A 23,803-nucleotide genomic window follows, 5' to 3' on the forward strand; every position below is an offset into this window, starting at 1 on the left:
TAGTATCTTTGAATTTTAGTATCTGTAGCTGCTGTTGCATTTACTTCCATCTTTGTGATAAATACGATGATTTATTTGTTGGCCTGAAAGACAAAAATTAGTCTGAATTTCTAAAATCAGCAAATTTCTCTGTTGTGTCTCTGTTGGACGTGTGTGATTCTGGTTTCACCATATAGATCACATGCACTAACATATACATATACATCGAATTAGCTTTAGCAATGTCATCCTGCTGGTTATGAAATAAGCAGAGAAGTTGTCCTCGCTCTGTATGATAGTAATGGGGAGAGATTCCACTAGACATCATCATTTTTTAAACAAAGAGCTGAGCATGTGTTAACAGAGAAACTGGGAATTAATTAACCTTGGTCTAATTGATTTGAACCTTGTTAGCAGACTAATGAATTAACAACCTCGGCTACAAATATTATTAGGGCGAGTGAAAGACTAAAGGTGTATTTTACACTGGTGGGTTGTTCATGACAAGCAAGAACACAGATCACATCATATTTATCTTTAACTGGAATAAAAAAAACAACAAAAGCAGGTGAAAAACAGAAGGTAAGACTTGATAATTACTTCTGTCATGGCAATTTCTGGCTATATGTTACAAAAGCAATTGCCTTTTTTAATATTTAATATTTTGGTTTTAATATTTCCATCTCGTTTCTTGCTCTCACTCTTAATCTTGTAGTTTTTAATTTTGTAGTGTAAAGTCCTTTTTCTCTAAAGACTTAGGCTGGGAAACCTAAAGCTACAACTTTACCTCTGACTGTTAGAAAGTGCTGACAGTGGAGACTCCAGTAATCTTCTGACCAAATTCTTTTTCTCATGAAAAGGACAGGGGTATTAATTATTATGAATTATTCTTAATTCTTGCATTATATCCTGAGGTGGATATGGTGGGGCCACCAAATAGGACGTCACTTATGATCACCAAATGTTTAGAAACAGAAATCTGTGTTTTGTAATAGTCTGCTATTTAACTTGATATAACACTTCAACTCATCATCAAGCTCTTTCTGAGCAGAGTCTGAGGGAAAAAAATCATAGTGTAGTGATGCTTGACAGCTGTGGACTAACTGGTATGTGTGTCTGAGGAAATCCCATGGTAAGCACTGAGTATGTCACGTTTATTTAGTCTGACGAGATGAGTCTTCATGCTCAGTGACCTGTAAGACTGCTGAACCTGGAGTCCTCAGTATCTTTAAAGCTTTAGTCAGCAAAATAATAATGAATGTGAGCCAAAGACAGCTGGATATTTGTGCTGAGGATGTTTGCTTCAGCTATTCCAGTTAAAATGAACAGAATCTGTCCATGCTACTAAAAGAGATTGCAAAATGTTTTTGTTTTTTTTGACTCAAGTTGTATAGAAAATTATGAAGATTAAGATAAAGTTGCAGGAACATGGCTACTGTTTGTACCTTTTCTCACCACACTGCCCATGGTTGACATTATACAAAGTTATTTTTTACAATACAATTTTAAATACAATTTTTTTTCTAAATGAATAATATTAGGTTGCAAAACTAGAAAAGACTAAATTTAACTAGACTGGAATCATAACTATGAACTTAAGGCACTAGAACTAAGACTTGGGTTCTATTTTATTACTGGCAGTCTATTAGCAAATCTGTTATATGAGATATGATATTTTTGTCGTATCATATCTCATATAACAGATTTGCTAATAGACTGCCAGTAATAAAATAGTGCTGTTTTACATATTTTTAGTAGTGTTATTTTTTTTTATTTTTCAGTATAAAATGCTGCATTATTTAATAAAATATTTTTGTTTGAAAAATTGAAAAATGTTTGGTCACTTTATCACCATATTTTCATGAAAGGCCAATAATTCTTAAGTTAATTTTACAGACAAAAAGTCGCTGAAGATGCACATTATAAATTGGAAAAAGACACTGAGTAATATTACATAAATGTTTTATTCACTCATTTGCTGTAAAAATGCATATTATAGAAAAGTTGTATGTGGTTTCTATAGCAACGAAGGAAAACACACAAAAGGGAACCATATTGCTTTGCATTTTGCGTTTTTTGATACATAAATAATACAGAGCTTATCTATTTATATTTATGATTGCGGTTTTCATCTTCGTGTGTCGGTGTGTTTACCACATGCAAACCAGCTGACATGGTGTGAAAAAATTAAACAGCAACAAAATACAATAAGCCTTTAAAACAGTTCCCCCCAACACTTGATGAGTCGAGTCACCTCTTTTCACCAGGTTACTGCAAAAAAAACGTACAATTTAGCATATTAAAATATTACAGTATAGTTTTATATATATATATATATAACTGGAGATTTGTACAAATGATACTCTGTTATCATCCTTCGTCAAACATAAATAACAAAACAAAATAATAAATAATTATAATAACAATGCCTCAGTCCTGTAACGGCATAAAAATGTCAGTAAGAAATGTGCGGTGTTTATTTATTCGAGCCAAAAATACTGTAAAAGATTCATGGCTTTCTTTCTTTTTATTTATTTTATTTTTAAATCATACTCCTCTCAAAAGAGTGTCAGTGTTGAATTTAAATATTTTCAGTGATCCCTTTAAGAGTCCAGCCAGTGGAGGGCATTAAAAATGAGACAAATGGACTCCCCATAGACCAAAAAAGAAATATATATATATATGTATATATATATATATATATATATATATATATATATATATATATATATATATATATATATATATATAAACCCAATAAATGAACGTCTGGGCATTTTTGCAAAATCTAATAGCTGCACATAAGGCTAAGGTTTCACAATTTTTAATGTTAAATATTAAATCACTCTCCCATAATAATATTTGGCACAGAAATCGAATATGTATGCAGATGCTTCACGATAAACTTGTACATTTATAAACTTATATACAATATTACACATTACTGTATAAACAAAGATATAATAAGTGCAATTACATTATGTGCACACATGCAACAAAAAAAAAAAAAATTAAATAGCCTCCTGCTTAAATTGATTCAGTCCAATGTGGCATCAGAGAAAGTAAACCTGATGGCTCATGTGAAGCGAGAAACGAACACTGCACTCTGTTAACGACTGCATCAGGAGTCTGAAGCATTGCACAGAAGAAAAAGAACCATGTATCCGATAATAATACTGTGTTACGGAAGCTGGGCTAAAACCACTTCCGCTGAAAAGATTCAAACAAATATCACAACGACTGACGATATTTAGAATTACAAAGTCTGTATTAAGCATGGATTTGACATCTCTGGGTCCAGACGTAGCACATGCTCGTCTCTGTCCTGCTTTTTCACTCCGTATCGAGGCCTGGATCTCAGGCATGTCCCTGAAAACTCGTGTGACGACTCGGACGCTTGGGTCGTGTCCCGATATTACTTCTCAACTGTAATATAGTTGACACATACATAAAATAACAGCACAGTACGCTCCGGTGTGGAGCTCCAGGAAAAAAGACGTGCTATATAACATTGAAAAAAGTAGCAACTTCAAAAATCTTCATACATCTGACGTTGTGTCATTTGGCTCGTCCACATATCGACTAGTGAATATTGACTCAGCAGAGACAATAAAAGCATTATAAACACCACAGGATTCTAATCTAACTCCTATTGGTATTTATTCATGAAGGGGCTCAACCTCTCCATCTATTGGTCAAAGGAGTGCATGCCACCAAAATGAGACAGTTTGTTCAGTCAGTGCTGAGGAATTTGACGTGATCCCTCTGTGCGAATCTGCTTACAAAGACGAAAGAAAGACGTAGCAAACGTGACATGGTGGCAGCAGTAAGAAGATGCTGCCGCATTTCTAGTGAACATTCAGCAGGTTGTGGCGTTACGCTCTGGGCTCCAGTCTGTGCGACAGCTCAAAAAGAGTCTGCTGATTGTCAATAATGTGAAGGTAGTGCACGCTGGATCTCACGTCCGCGCTGTCGCTCTGGGCAACTTCACTTCCTGGGAAAAGCCAGAAAAACAGACCAGGACACTGAGTATCAAATATACAGTATTTTCACCTTGAGCTGTTACTACAATCAACCAGCAGCTACAAATTCTTTGCATATTATGAAAGATACTACAGAAAGATTCTGTTAATGACATATTGGAAATAAGTCATAGAAATACATTAGCCTTCTAACCTACACTGAAAAAAAATGATATCTTAGCAAGTAAAGATATCATGAATAAAGGAAAATATTTAATATTTCTCACAATGGGAATACTATATAACAAATATAAGAGTATAAACCCGATTTATAGACATACTATTTCCTGAATTAAAACTTCATTTCGTCCTATTCTACTGACACATAATTTGGCTTTGTTCTAGAAATAAATGCTTGAAATAAACTGAATTATCTGCCAATAGAATAAGACAATTTCAAGCTTAGCATGAGTAATAATTTCTGGATCAATAAGGAGAAATATTAGTTGAATCTACCTATGTCCTAGATATTTTTACTTGTTAAGATATATGTGAAGAATTTTAACACTTCTTGTTTCTGTACTGAGAAAACTTACAGAATGGAAGTCTAAGGGCAGTTAATAATAAAAAAATAATAAAAGTTAAAAACATATTTTTGGGAAAATGCTTAAAATCTTTAGTCAGCATGTTTGTAAATTTATATTAATATGCTCATTCGTAAAAACGATTGTTTCTATAGTAACAACTTACACAGAGACTTGTCTTGTATACGCTCCACATAAACAGACAAAAAAAAGTAATTGTTGATGTGGTGATGTTTTCTGAGGAGACGTTTAAAGGAGTCTCCAGTGTCAGCACTTTGTAACAGTCAGTAACACTGGAACCTTAAGTTTTCAGACACAGGAATTTGTGGAGAAGTTTGTGCTTTCTGGTTTCTCGATGCTATGACAAGCTAAAAAGAGAGGCTAATGAGGGAACGACTGTTTATAGGTGCTACAATGTAAGTGAGAACAGGAACTAATGTGTTGCTTGGACGTTTCACAACGTTAAATGTAACTATTAAAGGATAAAGTGTATGACGTGTCATTCTTTAATAGATAAAAATGTAATTTGTTGGCAAATGTCTTTGGTATGAGATAAATAAACCACTCTGGGATGTGCTTTTATTGGAAAATAAGCAATTCCAGGTTGTAACAGTAAGTCCACTTCACATCTGGTGAATATTTAAATATTATACAGGTGACTGCTTGCATATTTTAGACATTTAACGCCCCAATAACTGCCCTTACGCTTCCATTATAAGTGAATTTGAAGTAAACAGATCTTCTTTTTTTCCTTCAATACAGGGAAATGTGTTGGAATTCCCACATACGGTTAACTCCAGAATTATTGGCACCCTTGGTAAAGATGTGCAAAAAAGGATGTGGAAAAAAATGTCAATCAGACGTTAATTAAAGGTTGGGTTTTTCTCATATTTTCAGTGTGAGATTAAGCTAGTTGACCACAAGGACATTTTTCGTAAGCCTTTGCTACCCGTCTTTACCAAGGGTGCCAACAATTCTGGAGCTGACTGTACACTACAGATACAGTAGATAGAGGTTAGGTTGAAAAACATTGAGTTTTCCTTTAATAGACTTGTATACCTTTGTACCCAGCTGCAACTAAAAGGCTAAGAAAATCCACTCAGTAGTTTCAAAGTAAAGAAGCAAAGAGTGTTGTTTACAGTTGATCACAGCCATTTTGCCCAAAAGCAGGAGACTCACCGGTTTGTTCAGTCTGACAGTGGCGTATGAGACGGACGGTGTCTGCAATCATGTGCTGAAGCGGAGAAAAAGAAAATGAGACATATACACTCACAACAACAAATTTTGCTCCATTTGCTCCAATTATAGCAAGCAATCAGTCAAGGGCTGTCGTTTCATAAAGAGTGTGCTTGCTAAAAAAAAAAAAAAAAAAATAGATCTTAGAGCCCTATTTCATCATTTCACAAACACAACAGTAAGGCTAGTGCAGGGGCATTCAACTACAATTTTAAATCACATAAAATTCCTTGTTTACAAAATGTCTGGATAAGCAACAAACATCACTGAATGACGAAACGGTCACTTTTTAATGCTTAAATATTAGTGATTAGTTTATGGCTATAAATGAGACTCAGTTTCATGTGATTGTGGTTTGTTCCTAGGAGAGCCACAGACTGAACAGATGAGATGTCTACACTCATTTAGAGTCCCAGTACAATCTGAACAATCCCTTAAATATAAGAATTTAAGGATTTGATAGAACACTGGTTTCAGCTTTCTTTAAAGGTAAACTGTAATAAAGCGTACAAATTGTAATAAATAAAAATACATTTAAAAAATACAGTAATACAGTGTCGACTGGTAGTGTCTAAAATAATTCACTCAGATGTATTTAGTATTGTAATATGTATTGATATTAAAGTTAGGTAATGTTAATTGTGCAGATCCACAAAGCTGAGCTTTAAGGCTTCAGGAAAATGCAGCTTTGGATGTCTAACTGTGCTAAAAGGAGGTGCTGAGATGTGATAACATGAACTTTTGAATCAAAGTGGGATTTAAATTCCAAGAACTTAAATGTCAAACCCCCTAATGTGCTTCTCCACTGCTGCACATATGCCTTTATTTCTAACCTTAAAAATAACAACAGGAAGAGGAGAATAACTGGCACACCGATGTTATATCAGACACTGACATTTACGCCTGTACAATAATAGAGCTGTCTCTTTACAGCTTTATAAAAGGATTGTTTTTTTGTTAAAAAAAATTAAAATGTTTTTTTGTTTGTCTTTTGTTTTTTTTTTAGAATCACTCACCAGCTTCTCAAAGTTGACGAGATTATCATGAAATGTTTTGTTTCCCTCATGAATGAAAGTAATGTCTGGAGAAAAATAAGGGAGTATTTCATAAACATTTTGTTAACTTTTTACATACTATTATATGTGAACATTTGAAGCATTAAATGTGGTCACATTTTTATGCTAATAATTATTTATTGTGTTTGTGGAAACGTGAGAACAGCAGACAGAGAGCTTACCTTTAAGCAGCAGAGGCATGAAGGGGATTTTAGGCGGCTTCATCTTCCTGAAGGCGTCTCTGTAGGCCTTGTGGTTTAGAGACGGGTCCTGTAACACAGCACACAGAGTTAAGACCATCTGTCCACAACAACACAACACAGCATGTTAATATCGTCAGTATGGTGTTGTTTAACTTACAGTTAATAACTCGAGTTCAGAGAAAAGCTTCTTGAATTTTCCAGGAACTTTCTGCAGGAATGTGAAATGAAACAAGCTGTAAAATAGACTGTAGCATAACTGTGCCATTTTTAAATGTAAAACTTTGATAGCCCTGAGTTAGTGAGATATTTAAGGTTTTTTTTTTTTTTGTGTGTGTGTGTGTGTGTGTGTGTGTTCTTTTACCTCCCAGGTCTGATTGAGTCGACTCACTGCTGCTGTGTTTAGGCCCATAATGATTGCAAAGGAGGAGTTCAGATTCCTCTGTGCTTTACAGCTGTGGAAGGGAAACACACAGACACACACAGACACACACACACAGACAAACACAGGTCTTAAGTAAGGAGTATACTGTTAAAAGAAAATAATAAAAAAAAAAATTAAGCTTGTCATGTTACCAAGAACGGTTACAATTTGTATAATACCAGCTTTCCTTCCTAGATTCTGTTACAAGCTTTGTACTAACTTATGCCTTTAAGACAAACTAGAAATGTAGCATTACTTTCTTTGCGCCTTTTTTTATTATTTGTAAATGTAGATGTTAAAGTCTGTGATAAGGGGGTAATCAGACATGACTGTGTTATAATTAAGTGAAGAAGACGAGGCTCGTACTGCGCAGCGATCTTGATGAACTTCTTGAGCAGCTGGACTCGTTTTCCGAGCGAAGGACACAGCAGGACCTCGGACATGACCCACTGCTGAACCTCATTACAGCGCTGCAGGAGCTGCTCCAGCGCCACCGTGTGGCCACTGCTCGCCTGCCGACTGAACGTGTAGTACACCAGCTCTTGCTGTGGAGGACCAGATGAGAAATTCTGTTTTAAATCGAAATTTTCCATCTATATAAGCAGAATTAGACATTCTCTAAGACCTGTGGACGTCCTTTGTTGCAGGTGACCTGATATCACAGTTACACACGGGTGACAAATTAAAGGAGAAACTTCTACACATCTCTGGAGCTGTACTGGAGCACCGAACACAGTTCTTTCAAACATCGTTTACATCATTTTCATCCTCATCAAAATATTCAGTGAGTCATTGTGTTATGTGGTTGTGGGCGGAGTCATCATGGAAGAGACCACATCCATCAGGATACAAATGCTTCATCATAGTCTAAAGGTAATCAGTCAGAAGATCTTTAATTTGTCATCCATCTATATATTCTGCTCATTTTCTTGATACTTGACAAAGGCAGCACGTTGTTACCAGCTTATCCTTCACCTGTGTAAAGCCTCACCTCGTGTACGGAGTTGAAGAGACTCCAGTCGAGGTTGGTGAGCGCCACAGACACGTCCCACGTGTTGATGCCGAGGAGACGCGACGGCCGCTGTGCCAATTCCACACAGTCTGTTAGAGGAGGCTGCAGGCAGACAGAGCAATGAGACATTTTTCTAATAATATCTTTCAGACACATTTCAGCAGCCAAATACCTGGACATATAAAGACTGATTCAAAGATCATTATCCTAAATATTCAGTTACACACCTGGACAGCAGCCGAGTGTCACTCATAAACAGTAATTAAAGTACATTTATTAGGTAAAAGAGTTAGTGGAACTTGAAAATCCACTACTGTGTTTCTAAACATACTGAACATACCAGAATCTCATTCAGGTCTCTCCAGCAGGCCATCAGTCTCCCAGGAAGAGCCAGAGTCTCGGAGAAAATGCAGTCGTGAGGCTGCAGGACGCGTTTCTCTAAATAAACCCAGTGAAAGAAATGTCATCAAAGTCATAACATTCAATAAACACATGAGAGTGTACAGTATGTGTATTTGGGTTGTCAAATTTCAATTACAAATTAAAACACTTGGTATTTGAATGAATTTAAATATTAATTGGCCTGTAATTTTACAGAAAAAGTGGACATTAGCAGTAGCATTGAAACCAAGATTTGTGTTGCCTCCTTAAGCTTCCTTTAAAAAAAAGAGGAGGTAAAAATTATAATTTTATCATAATTGTCTTTTTTGTCATAATTCTCTTTTCATACATTTGTTGATTTTCATCTGTCAAGAATCATTTCCCTGATTGTATTCACCTGATCCCAGTTTATCCTTGTTTAATTTGTGTATATTTGTGTATTGTGTATATATGTCCTATGTTTTTCTTTGCTCAGTTCAAACTCTTGGGTTGTTTACTATTTTCCAAGTTTCGTGTGTTTTTTTCCTGCGTTTTGCACGTCATGTTATTTCCTGTTTTTGCCCTTGCATGTTATTCTTGTTTATGAATATGCTTTGTTGCATTTGTCCACCTGCATCTTGACTCGCGCTATGGTCTTGGGCTCTGATTTTATGCATTCACCCAAATACACAACACGCCTGACAACACACACAATCCAAATCTCACATGTCTTCCTGTTCTATTCTGGGTGGGATATACTACACAATGGCATTGTAGAAGCCCAGTGGTGCACTATGTGCCCAATAAAATGCCATTTGAGATTCAGCCACAGACACTATGAGTGCATGCTGAAAATAAAACATATAACACAATAAGCCATGAGAGGGCATGTGTTACAGTGATTTTATCACACGTATGGGCATCCTTAGGCACAAAGTGACAAAAACAGTACAATAAAATCCAGGGTTCAATAAAAATTTTATTGTATTATTAATAGTATTTGCAATAAAAAATTCTGACACATCTAATATAGTCTGTTAACAATAAGCTTTGGTTGCTAAGTAACATAACAGACAAAGATTAGGGTGTTTTATGGACAGAACAATGGCTTAAGTGTGTGTGTGTGTGTGTGTGTGTGTGTGTGAATATTGAGGATTTTACCACAGCCTCAGCTGCAGCTCAGCCAATCAGTCTTTCAAACAAAACTATCTGTTTTATACTTGGTGGGTGTGCGTGTGCGTGTGTGTGTGTGTGTGTGTGTGTGTGTGTGTGTGTGTGTGTGTAAGACTGCAAACCTCCACTGTAGGTCTGGGCCACCAGCACCATGTCCTCTACAGGTTTCTCCATCCTCTGAGCCACGACATGCAGGAGCTCCTGAGCCACTACTGTCGTCCTCACTCTCACACTCAAATAAGAGTCTGAGCTCACGTACACATGACACATTACTGAGAGAGAGAGAGAGAGAGAGAGAGAGACAGAGACAGAGTTGGTGTTACAGATAATGGTCCTGGTTGCATCAGCAGCAGCACTAAATAAATTTAAAGGAGTAATTATAATACTGCAGCACTGTACATCCTTTAACCCCCTACACACACACACACACACACACAAGATGCTACTTCATACCTTAATTAGCTGCTCATACATAAAACATCCAACATTGCCTCCAGCATGTATGAATAATTATTTCATTCAGTACTCTTTAAATACATAAATATCCCCCGAGTGAGAAAACAAAGGTAGCATTCACAGAAATAATAGGGAAATTAGGCAAAGGAAACAAAGGCTACATTTACAAGGCTGAAGTGTCCAATATCTAACACAGATAAAAAAATTTTCAGAGCTGTGTGAATGCAAGAATGCATTCTCAAATCACATTAAAGGTACAAATCCAATACATTGTCATGTGGCCATAAGGAGAATACTGTCCACATTCCTTTCATAAATTACTTAACTACTCCTTTTTATCCAGCCCTTTATTGTGCAGCAAACAAGAAGCCAAAAAAGTTTAGGAAATGTGTTTTCAAAGACTTATGTTATGAAACTAAAGGTCAAACATGTGATCTTAAAAATTTCATTATGAGTAGAAGAGTACCAGAAGAGTAAGGCTGCAAATAAATCTTGCAATATATATCCATAATTGTGCATTAAGTGTAATGCCTTCTTACAGTCTCTCAGCTCTACAGTTGAAAGCTGTTTGTTTTATAGGTGTTACAGGCATGTGCTACAAATCTCAAGTTTAAAATCACCATTACTATGGTAAGAAGTCATCATTTAAAAAAACTGGATTATTCTGAGATACTGAGACGTCACTTTGATTTATAATTTTGTTTTCAACTGGTGAAAAGACAAACTGGTGTGGCTTCTGCAAATTTAATACCTGCCCTTTGGTCGTAATGATTTACACACAGAGTGTCGTTTTCTTTCAGACTGTAGTAAATCACACTGTGGGTGCAAAATGAATTCATTTGCACAGACTCCACTCTGTGCAATTTGGGGCCATTTCTACCTAAAAGTGTAAAATGTATTTACTGAGGTAAAAACACAAAAAATAGCTACACTGTTAACAAGCCTGACATATTTAAACCTTACTGTTAATTAATGTTCTCCCTAATATTAGGTTTTGCATTCCACATGGCCTTCCTCTTCCATTCCTTCCTCCATTCCTGCATACGTACTACAGCCAGGTTGACAGCTGACCTGTTTGGTGGCTCTTGAGGTTTCTGTTTTAAATAAACGGCTCACCTTCTCGGTGGTCACTGTGTGCTCCACGGAGCTGGACACCATTCTCCCTCAGACTCAGCTGCTGGAAAAGAGCTTTGTTCTGCGAAGAAACAGAGCAGCACAGTGAAAACATGTCCATGTGACATCTAAAGGAAAACCAGAAACACAAACTGCCCATGTTTCATTCTCTGAGAGATGGACAGGAATCAGTCAAATAGGGAAATGTATATGTTATGGATGTAAAATTCTTTTAAAAAAATGCAGTGTGTTCATGCTCCTTTTGAAAAAATATAATAATAATAATAATAATAATAATAATAATAATAATAGTGGGCCTTTAATTTTAAGTGAACATTAATAGTTGTGCTACACTATAGGTTTGTGCCCCACAAAATTGTGAGAATTGTACCTTGAACATGTACCTTTCTGATTCATAACTTGAATGTTTTGGATTAGAAGTATAACATAATAACACTTTAACACCGTACAGTATGCACTATATGCTTAAGTGACTCTGATAAGTGACTTGTGGAAACGAACTAGCTGCCAGTGTAAGACTGGTTCTTTTTTCGTTATTTAGAAAAGTATAATAATAAAAAGTATAATACATAATTTTTTAAAATGTAAAAAAGTGGGAAACAGTATGTCATAAATGACATTTATTTAGATCTATATTTATAGATCAGCAAGTTTAAGAAACATTTTGATCACTTCGGGCAACTAAACAGTAAAATTTGTCATGATAGTAATAATATATGATAGCTATAATAGTGAAACTCTTAAGGGTTTTTAGATTGTTCCTCAGGGGAAACCATTAAAGATTCTATGTAAAAGCCTTTCCTTATCATGTTATAGAACCCTTAACTATACAAATGAACTATACCAAAATACAAAATTTTAATAAATATAATCCAAAATGTTTAAATATAGAACCTTCAATGCTTTTGTCTGGACTGTGTTTATGTAAAAACTCATAAAAGGCTCTATGTAGAATCTCTTATCGGAAATGGCTCCATACTAGAACCTTTTTAGGAAGCTAAGAACACTTAACTATACAAAGAGAGCCTACTGAATACAGGATTTAACGAAAATAATTCAAAAAGGTTAAATGTAGACTCCTCAGTCATTTACCGGATTGTGTTTATGGGGAAACATATAAAAAGGTTCTATACAGAACTATAATAGAGTGTTTCCCTTATAAGAAATGGTTCTAGACTGGAACCTTTATAAGACTCTAAGAACCCTTAACTATACAAAGAACCTTTTCACTAATAAAGTACTGAACACATGATTTAATTAATAGAATCTAAAAAGGTTAAATCTAGAACACTTAATGGTTTTAATAGAAATTCACAAAAGGTTGAGGGTAGAACCCCATAACAGTGTTTCCCCTAACAGAAAGAATTCCAGACTAGATCCTTTTTAGGAAGCTACAAACCCTTAACAATACAAAGAACCTTTTTTTAAAGAGAGTACTGAATCCAGGATTCAATGAACACAATCCTCTGTTTTAAAAAGGGGGTTAAATCTAGAACCCTCAAGTGTTTATCAGATTGTTCTTCTAGGAATACACCTTAAAAGGTTTATATATGGTTATAAGCAGAACCCTTTTAGGAAGCGAGGAATCCTTAACTATCCAGAGAAATCCTGAGCAACACCAGTTCATACAGGTAGAAACGATATTCTCTGTATTGTCTCCTTTATTGTTCCATTTTAACAGCATCACAGCATAAAGAACATCAAGGAATGGTTCTACTACTCAGGTTTAGACATTTTAATAAGATGCTTTCGTGTTTGCTCTGGATTTTCCTGCTTCTTACCTTCTGGTGAGGTGAATAATCATCCACAGTGCTGTGAGGAAACAGGGAGAGAGCAAAGAGTGATTAGGAAGAGAGATGAATACATGAAAGAGAATAGTAACCACTCACACACACACACACACACACACATACACTTCCGACACGGCTGTCAGAGACAGAGACAGACTGAGCTCTTCACAGCTGGTGGTGTGAAACACTGAGTCATCGCACTGCAGCAGAGACACCACCCTGAACACGGCAATGAGGAGGATCGCTCTGAATCCATAAGTCTCTCAGTGCCATCAGACATCTCTGTCTATCTCCTTCTCTGAACCCTGTATACAAAACCCGCGCTCAGGAAGTGAAAGAGATAAATGACTCTCCCCGGGCTGCTTTCTGGACTCGCTTAACACAGCTCTAGTGTCTGTGCTGAAAGCCGTCACTGTACTACATCATTACACTGTCATCTGCTTTGCGCTTGACAACAACCCTGACTTTGTGTTTAGTGAACTAATAACAGACTCTGTCTCTGACTCGATAAACAGAAACCAGTCTTTGTGCTCCAGCATCAAATAAACAGATTAATTTACTAGCATTTATCCAATCATGTTTTGTCTTTATTAAAAAAAAAAAAAAAAAACAGACGAAATGTCTGAAATCGTTTCCTCACTTGCATGTTCTTGACCCACTGTTATTTAAGCATTACAGATTTACCTACAACATGAAACCACTGAAACACAGAAGTATTAAAAAAGTTATTTCTTTGTATTAAATTAAATAAAAACTAAACAAGTAGCTGTTGGCTTTAGTGGCTCTTAATGTAACCAAAGTCTAACAATAAACAGATTAAAAAACATTATTATTTAACAAGGAAAAATGTATAAACATTGATATGGCGAAGTTTTCTGAGAGACGGTAAGGAGATGTTTGTTTAATGTTAATGGAAGGAGTCTCCAGTGTCAGTACTGTTAGAGGTAAGGCTGTAACTTTTAGCTTTCTGACACCTTTAGGCAGAGGGCTTTGTGGTTTTTTTTTTGATAACACAACAAGCTTCTTATTTTGTCTTAATAACTTTGAGAGAGAGGTTGGTGAGGGAACGACCGTTTATAGCTGCTACAACGCAAGGAACTTGTTTCGCAGACATTCCACAACATTAACTCTAACTATAAATGTATGAAAAGTATGAAGCTGTAATACAGACTCAGTGTTGCGTGTGTGTAATACACAGTGTTGCGTGGTGTGGGGTTTGACTCACTGTCTGCGGCGCAGAAGTTTCTGGAACTCCTTCAGGTCCTTCTCCAGTGTGGGGAACTCATAGACGTCCTCCAGCACGTAACGGTACAGTGTCTGCAGAGAAGATTCACAAAGTGTGAGGCGAAAAATCTTTTACACTGATCTGAGAACAGTTTTGTATCTGAATGATTTTACACATCTGCTGGGGAACATATAAAATCGACTCATGCGTGTCCTCCCCTAATGTCTTTGAAGGAGAAACTATAAGTAGATAGACTGCGCACACATTGTCCAATCAAAGTACAAATCAAACAAAATGACAGATGACAGATCCACATGTTTAGTTTTTCTCAGTTTGAATGAAATGGTTACAACTTTGGTTCCAGATCCACCGCCACACTGACCAAGCTGCAGCAGTTACTGAAGATAAATGAATGACTGAATGAAAGCCACAGCCATATTTTATGGCTCTGATAAGAGGAAAAGAGTAAATTGAAGTGTTTTCTGACTGACAGAAGATATTCAGTCTGTTTGATTCTGATATCAGTCTGTCTGCTACTGACCCACAAGGTAGAATTCCACCTACAGACACACATTCCATGTCTCACACCTCTCCTCCATGTTTCACACATCTCTCCGAGTGTGCACTCTGAACAGTCCATATGCAGAGACTCTACACTCTGTGGAGTGACCTCTATAAACCTACATGAGCGACTGGAGGACAGCCCGCCATGGCGACGGCCCACGGTTGCCATGGGAACAAGTGGGCGGAAAAAGGCAGGAGTATGAGATGTGTATATCAGACAAAGAGCACGACTGAAAGTGCGCACAGAGAATCGAAGCCGCTAAAAAAAATAATTAGCTTCGGCAAATGAGAACCCATCTCTGTTTCACGCTAGAATGAGAACCAGTGTTGAGTGATTGATGTAGATCTCAGCTCATCATACTAAAAATATCACTGATCCATCTGCTCCCGCACATCGCCCCCTGTTTCTCTCATCAATGCAGTGAGCCGGACCGGTTCTAATCACCCGCTGCTGTTATCTTCGTCGTGGACTCGTCCCCTTCCCGTCATACACAGATCTAATGTTTTTCGCCCTGTATGACACGCTAAATAGTCTCCTAATGGCCGTGTTTGTTTGTATCCTCTGGCGGGATGCGTGTTGGAACATAAGCGAGGAGTAGGAGATGGATAAGGAGAAAAATAAGAGGCATCTGGAGGGAAAGCGGGAGGAAAACGATTAAAAGCATCAAGTCCCAGCATGTGGTGGAGGCATTCCCCGAACAGCTAAAGTAATCTTGTGAAAGTGTCGTGATACAACACATAGTTGAGGGGGAGGTGAACGGAGAGGTGGAGGGTGGAGGAAGACAGGTAGAGGAGTGTGACAGGGTCTTTTTCAGGAATGACAGGTGTGATATTGGTGTGATGACAAGAACTGAATGATCAAATGTTCACCCAGTACAGAACATTTTATCATGTAGCAGGACTGGACAAATCTCTAACCCGGGCGCCTGGGACAAGCAGATTACATATCCGGGTATATTCGTTTTTCATTCACCGTTGCACAGTGGACAAGCAAGCAGCAGGCGGTCACCAACATTTTTTTTTTTTTATGTCACTTGTTCAACAACCAGAAAAAGAAAACTCTTGCCCCTATTGACTTTCGCAAAAGAAACTTTCCATTTCGTATCATTGTTTCTACCAAAACACTGCTGAATTCTCGAATCTGAAGGTGTGCAGCTCTGACAGTAGTTCTGGCTATAATATAAATATTAAATTAATATTAATGTGCTCATTCTAATGCACAAGGACTTGTATAGCAGACATTCCACAGAATCTAAGACTAGTAAATGGATTAAAAATAACCCTGCTTTTTAGCAAAGAAAAACATATCATTGTTGATATCAAGCTTTCTGTTAGGAGACATTTCAAGGAGTCTCCAGTGTCAGTGCTTTGTAACAGTAAGTTTTCCATCACTGGAAAGGAGTTTAGGCTTCTTAGTAACATCACAAGCTATGTTTTTGTCTTTTTAACTTCAAGAGAGAGAGAAAAAGAGAGGCTGGAAAAGAAAACGACTCACCACAGCTATAGCTGCTGTGACGTAATTGATAACAGAAACTAACTTTTCACATGGAGAATTCATAACATTAGATGTACACATAAATGGTTGTCATTCAATAATAAATTAAAGATTGTAATCATTGGCAAATTGCTGTGGTATAAGTGGAATAAAGGTCTTCAGGACATGCTGCTATAGGAAAATATCCTACCACTTGACACCAAAAGTTCACTCCACCCTGGAGCAGATCACACTCCTATACCAGCACACACCATTGTGTTAAGTCCTTACTTACATCAAACATGCTCCAGTTGGATCATATACAGTATTTCCTGGTAATGCAAAGCACCTCAGTGCCGCTTGGCTGCTTAAAGGAACTATTTACTTGCCATTTTAATTAGCTTGAACAGCTAGACGATATTTACAGAATCAGGATGTGGAAACAGTGACAAAAGTGCAGGACGGCACAGTTACTCTTACATAAAACTATTATATAACTCTAATGCTAGCACACACACAGTCACCTCACATTTATACATTTCATCCAGCAAAAATGAAGACACTAACCAGCCTCAAATAACGTCTTTACACACGATGAAGGAACACTACAGCTCATACTTCAAATATTAGATGCTGTGGATTTTTGTTAGGACTCAGTTTCTTAGGATTTTTGACTCATTTAAATTTATTTAAGATGTATATTTGGCAATGAAAGAGTTTTAAAAATACAGTATAAACTAAAATCTTTTTACAGTAATACACTTCTATCAAAATGGATTCCTGTAAAATACAGTTTTACACTGTATTTAAAAATACAGTACAATGTTCCATTACTTTCGAACAAATTTCGGTACAAATGCTATAAATAAAAATGACATTAACTAACTACCTATTGTGCTGCCAATAAGTTATTCTAAATTTACAGTCTTTTTTTTTTTGACAGTGTACCTTTATAGTAATTTGCTCTGCAATTATAGTCAGCACAATCATAACTTCAAAGTTTAAAGCTCACACAGTATAGACAGTGTGTTTTTTTTTAATTGATAAATTTGAACTGATTAATTAGAATGGAGTTTACATTTTGCTCTGGTGTGCAAGTAGTGTGCAGCATGAGTTGCATGCCAAGTTGAGATTAAGGATGGCATTATACCACCATTTCTTTTCCAATAGTGATATATCAGCCAAAAGATACCCAATAATCTTTAAAATGATTATTTACCTGCAGCAACACAGGAAGAATACCTAACTAGAAACATGAAACTTACACAAAATGGCAGCTTTCACACAACAATCACTTACACTGCAAATATAAAAATATATATATATAAATTTAATAACAATACATCCTAACAGGAAATTTCAAACAAATCTCTCCATATGTTAACATTTCCATTTCCACCATTTCGGTATCAGCCGGATACTGATCCTGGGAATTAGATCGGTGCCGTCTCTAGTGCATGTGCTTAATTTTAAACATTGCTTCAAATGGAAATGTATCTCTTACTTAATGTGAAATAGTTCTAAGATGTATGACTAGAAATACTTAAGGATACTTTTGGTGTGACTTATTAAAATACTTTTAAATCTAAACCCAGGACAAGTCTTAGCAGTTAAGCTTCAGTCAGAATTAGCATTGTATATGCTAATTCTTTACATCAAACCTCATCTGAAGATTAGAAATTACCTTCATGAACAGTTTGACATGCTCCTCCTCCCGCAGGAAGTCTTTATACAGAGAGCTCCACTGGGAGACGAGGTGCAGGACCTTCCTCTTCCTGTAGAGGGCCTCCTTTCCTTCCTCCTTACCACGGCAGCGCTTGGTGCAGTAAGTGAGCACATGTTAAGGGCCAAAACCAACAAGATACTGAGGTTTACCAGGCCTGACTTATAAGCCAATCTGAATCTAAAAATCTATAATATATTAAAAAATTTTTTTACAAATGTTCTCTCTTCATCTGCAAAGCAAAACAGGAGATTTATTTTACACATTCTATATAAATCTAAACTGATGTAGCATCTTGATACATGCGCTTGAATTTTATTTTTTATGCATGCACTGTAAGGAAGGATATTGGCCGAGCAGCGCCTGGCAGAGATCGTTGGTGGACATGAACACGAGATAGGTGAGCAAAAAGTCATCCAGCAGCATCTCTGTAACACAACAAGGGGAAACATACAGTACAGTCACACAGCTGAGATTTATAAGATTTATATATAACACCAACAGACAACACAGCTTTTCAGTCACCTGCTTACAAAATGTAAATGCAAATGAAAAAATATTGTGACATCTAAAGATAGCGCTGCGCTCATTAGCCAGACAGAGATCCTTCAGCCCACTAGCACAATACCCGTAATGAAAACTACACCCCTGTAACTCCCAGGACAGCATGACACACTGAACTGAAGAGCTCACAGGCTCGATTCATCTGAAATCTGCATGTCGGCACTAACTCGGCTTCGATGCGTTTACTGGTGTGTGTGAGCCTGAAGGGAGGAACAAACCATAAACATGTTCTCTAATTTTCCTCATGCCTTGAGAGCAAACAGGCTTCGTTCTGCTCGTTTATCTGTCATTACCGAGCTGAACCTCTTTTCTAACGGCTGAACACACGAACATCCGATCTTTATCAGCATCAAACCTTCAACTTCAGTTTGTTACTCAGTCAGACGTTACAGTACACACTGTGCACATCTGTAAAATTACAAAAGGCACCTGAATGTTAAATGTTACTGTTGTAATTTTTTATTTATTTATCTTGACTATACATTAAATACGCAAAATTGCAAAAATATATATCCCATATTCTGCACTATGTTGTGTTTTTACTACTATAACACTCAAGATTAATCCGTCCATCCATCCATCTCATAATCTATTCCTCCATCTATCCATCCATTCATCCAATAATCTAATCATCTATTCCTCCAGCCATCCTTTTGTCTGTCCAACCATCCTTTCTCTGTCCAACCATCACTAAACCATCCAATAACAAATCCATCCAATCATGCTTCTAATTATGAATCTGTCCATATGTCCAATCATCCATCCATTAAATCATGTGTCCATCAATCCAATCATGTTTCCAATCACCTAATCATTTATCCATCCATCCACCCACCCGTCCCATCCAATAATCTAATCATCTATTCATTCACCCATCCATCCATTTGTCCTTCCAATCATCCATCCATTCAATCACCTATCCATCTAATAATGAATTCATCCAATCATGCATTTAATTATCCATCCATCCATCAAATCATGTATCCATCCATCCATCCATCCATCCATGCATTCAATCATCTAACCATCCATCCATCCCTCCATTCACCCAGTCATATAATCCATCCATCTGTCCATCAGTCCAACCACATTAACTTTAATAAACCATGAACTTCAGCATAAACTGTCGGTAACAATGTAACAGAGAAAGTCTATATAAAATGTAAATGCACATATATCAGCACAAATTAAATTATGTTAATTAATGTTTATAATCAACTGAACTTCAGTCTCCAAGTGTAAATATTGGCACCCACCATACATCATCATATCTATATCCATATCTGTAGAATAATTAATATATATGACATGCATTAATAAGAAAAAACTCATTAATGATTGTGTAAAACATCTGATTATTTAAACGTGTATTAAATGTAGTAACAACAGTCATAATTTCTGCAACATAGTGAATAAAAAAATGAGTCAGTCAACCCACTAGGACTCAATCATCTCTCAGACAAATCCCTGAGCTGTTCATAAACTGGTGACAAATGAAAGGACGGATTTCAGATTCTGCTGTTTTTCAGAAATACTGACCACCGTCCCATGTATCAGTGAGAGCAAATACGTTTCTAGGACACAGATGATATAATCCAGTGGGGTTTAGGAATATGATGATAAAGCACTTTTTTATCCAAATAATGCTATTTTTCTTTTGTTCATGGCATAAACAAAACAGCAGAAGTGATGAAAGATTGATCTCTCTCTTTTTCTCTTTCTCATACGCACAGACATTAACACACACCTCCTCCATTCCCTAGTGATGAATTTCCATTTTCATCTTTATCATACATCTTCCATGTGCTGACACAGCACGGCCCCGTGAGACAGCCAGCCGAGACCTGTCTCAGCTCTGACCCAAAGGGGGGCATGGAGGAGGGGGGAGGCACAGAGACTGAGAGAGAGAGAGAGAGAGAGAGAGAGAGAGAGAGAGAGAAGGGAGAACTCTTTTCTCTTCTGTTGAATTTACAAAAATGAGCAAAATTAAATGAATAACATGCTCATTCCAGGCTCTGCCTGTGTTTGCATGGGTTTTCTCCGGATTCTCCAGTTTCCTCTCTCCTCCCAAAAACAAGCTGATACATGGACTGATTACTCTAATTCAAATTCTAAAGATATATAGTACATAATAAGTCTTTCTTTTGCAGATATGGATACAGATGTAAGCCTTAAGTGATATACATCTAGCATGGTTAATTGCCTATAGGTGGGTGCCAATATTTACACCTGGAGTAAATCAAGATCAAGAGGCTTGGAGAATAAACCTGATTACATTACACTGACTCTCTTTCAGAAGAGATTTTACAATACTTTTTATACCACAGTGTGGCTGAATACTTGAATCTGATTGGGTTAGAAAATGTGTATTATTTCTGGATAACTGCACGACTCAGCTGTAACATGAACGACAGGTTTATTATGCACTTGTTTATATTAATGCAGTTGTTCTAATACATTATTGTTTCTATAGTAACTGATCATATACAGGGACGGTACAACAAAAGTGTTTTTTAAAGGAGAGACAGAGATGCTCGTGAGGGAACAACTGTTTATCGTGGCTATAATTTAAATAATAACAGGAACTAACTTGTCTCATGGAAGTTCAATAAATTTTAAACCTAATTGTAAACTATTAAAGCGTTAAAAATTAAACATTAAACATAGTAATCGCTAGCAAATCGCTATGGTCTAAGCAGAATATCACACTTCAGACCATGCTGTTACACAAAAATAATACACTTCAGGATGGTGACGTTATCACACCAATTCTGCATGGATTATTTTCATAAGAATAATCTGTGTTCACTAAGATCCAGTGCTGTAAATTCAACGTACCCAAAGTCAACATGAGAAGATGTGAGGAAGCAGCCTTGTGTTTTCATAAACCTGAGAAACTGAATGAACTACCCACAGGCTACAGTGCATCATTCCAAAAAGCAGCTAAAGCCATTTTTTTTTATTTACAATCGCTAAGTTGTATGAATTCTTCATTTTATAAAGCAGCTAAAAATACATTAAAAATACAGCTAAAAGACATTTTTGGACCCTATCATTTTAACCTATCTTTTTAGGATTACTTCTGTTTTCTTTTTTCTTTCAAACACTAATTTTATCTATTCTTCTCTTTATATCTGTCTCAGTCTTTTTTTGATAAACTATTCAAATCAAATAATGATTTCTTCTGTTTTTATTTTCTCTCATGCTTGTTTTTAATCAACTCTATTTTATTTGATTTCTTCCATTCTTAATTTTTGATGATTCAATTTTTATTATTTCTTCCATTTTTATGTAACCTACTTATTTGTTTATTTATTTGGTTGTTTGTTTGTTTGTTTGTTTGTTTGTTACAAAATCTATAATTCTGCATTTATTCGCTTTCATTTTTAGGATTACTTCTGTTTAATATATTTCTTTCAAACTGCACTTTATATGATTTCTTCTGTTTCTATTTTCTCTCGTTCTTGTTTTTATAAACTCGATTTTCTATGATTTCCTCTGTTTTTATTTACTCTTTTTTATTTACAAACTCTATTTTTATTATTTCTGTTTTATTTTTTTATTTCAAAACTATTTTTATGATGTCTTCTGCTTTTATTTACTTTTATTAATTATTTAATTTATTAGTGTTATATATTTATATATTATTATTATTGCTGCTCATACTTGTTCCTTACTATTGTCTCTTTTATTGCCTTTTTTTTATTTCCTTGAAGCACTTTGATGTGCATTTTACATATGAAAGGCGTTATACATATAAACACTGGTATTTGTATTACATTACATGTCTGTTCACACATTACTCCGTCTTTAAGGACCAGGATTAGTCTAGAGAACTGCTCCCATGTATTTTAAACATAATCAGCCCATAAGGTGATGTGACATTTCACACTGTTCTCTGTTCTCAGTGTGTCCGTGTGTGATTACAGATTACAGTGGCATTTTGTAAAAACAATAGCAGCTTCCACTTTGACATATTAAAAAGAATGGTGTTGCTTTCGAGGCTGCTGACTAAACGCCCCCCAGCCTCTACTCCTGTCTCCACACAGATCCGGTTACGAAAGCAGCGCACCCCACCCACTGGATTTATTCACACGAGAGAGTGTGGGTGCGAGCGAGTGTGTGCCTGTGCGAGCATGTGTGTGATTAGTTGCCAGGTAATTCATGGTAAAGAAGAATGCTAATCTCCAGTTATTAGCATGTGCTGCAATACAGTTCTAAAGAACACCGCTAATTACCCAGAATGCTCTGCACCAGAGGGCTCTCTGTCCATGGGTGTGTCAAACACAACATTACTCAACACATTTACCACACAACGTAATCTACTAAGTCTCTTTTGTAGAACTTTTAATCATTTTGGGTCGTTTTTTCCCCCCACAACGTTTTACTGCTTTTATTTTCTAGCATTATTAAATCAATGAACAAAATGAGACTGACACCAGTTTTATAATCTGCAGCACACCTGGTTCCTTTTCAAGCTTTTCCCAAAGGGCTAATTTAAATCATGCTTAGGGGATCAACATTCAGCAGATGTGGTTTTGTGTTGTGGTTTTTTTGTATATCATAAAGATTTTCAGTGTCTGAATGAAATTAAAATATGACCTTACAAATTGGCTTAAATTGCTTAAATGGCTGTAATTCAGTTTGACCTGTCAAATCCAATTTAATGTGTGTGTGTGTGTGTTTTAAATAATTTGCTGTGTTAGAAATATACAATAATGACAACAACATGGAGGAAAACCAACATGAAGTGAAAAGACAGCTAATCTCTCTCTTTTTTGTTTCAAAACTACCCCTTTTTTGTTGTCACGTGTTATCTTCACGTTAGTCGCTGGCTAACCAGCTCAGAGTCGTTACTGTACAAGTCAGTGGGACTGCTGTGCAAACA

The 23,803-nt window shown here is 36.3% G+C and overlaps 1 protein-coding gene across 4 annotated transcripts in view; it reads right to left on the minus strand.

Moving 5' to 3' along the window:
- Positions 1-1,924: 1,924 nt before the first annotated feature.
- rapgef5a (Rap guanine nucleotide exchange factor (GEF) 5a) overlaps positions 1,925-23,803 on the minus strand; it is an 89,275-nt gene continuing 67,396 nt past the window's right edge. For all 4 annotated transcript variants that reach the window (XM_026929812.3, XM_026929811.3, XM_026929810.3 and 1 more), the window contains exons 12-26: positions 18,701-18,779; positions 18,313-18,457; positions 14,591-14,682; positions 13,357-13,387; positions 11,558-11,636; positions 10,108-10,257; positions 8,793-8,890; positions 8,432-8,554; positions 7,807-7,985; positions 7,381-7,471; positions 7,177-7,227; positions 6,999-7,086; positions 6,778-6,842; positions 5,705-5,759; positions 1,925-3,973 (exon numbers count right to left, since the gene is read on the minus strand). In XM_026929812.3, coding sequence (XP_026785613.1) covers positions 3,855-3,973; positions 5,705-5,759; positions 6,778-6,842; positions 6,999-7,086; positions 7,177-7,227; positions 7,381-7,471; positions 7,807-7,985; positions 8,432-8,554; positions 8,793-8,890; positions 10,108-10,257; positions 11,558-11,636; positions 13,357-13,387; positions 14,591-14,682; positions 18,313-18,457; positions 18,701-18,779 — 1,445 coding nt within the window. In that variant the 3' untranslated portion in view covers positions 1,925-3,854. The remainder of the gene's footprint in view (positions 3,974-5,704; positions 5,760-6,777; positions 6,843-6,998; positions 7,087-7,176; positions 7,228-7,380; positions 7,472-7,806; positions 7,986-8,431; positions 8,555-8,792; positions 8,891-10,107; positions 10,258-11,557; positions 11,637-13,356; positions 13,388-14,590; positions 14,683-18,312; positions 18,458-18,700; positions 18,780-23,803) is intronic.

This window comes from Pangasianodon hypophthalmus, chromosome 23, assembly GCF_027358585.1.
Source record: "Pangasianodon hypophthalmus isolate fPanHyp1 chromosome 23, fPanHyp1.pri, whole genome shotgun sequence".
In the NCBI taxonomy this organism is placed as follows: Eukaryota; Metazoa; Chordata; class Actinopteri; order Siluriformes; family Pangasiidae; genus Pangasianodon; species Pangasianodon hypophthalmus.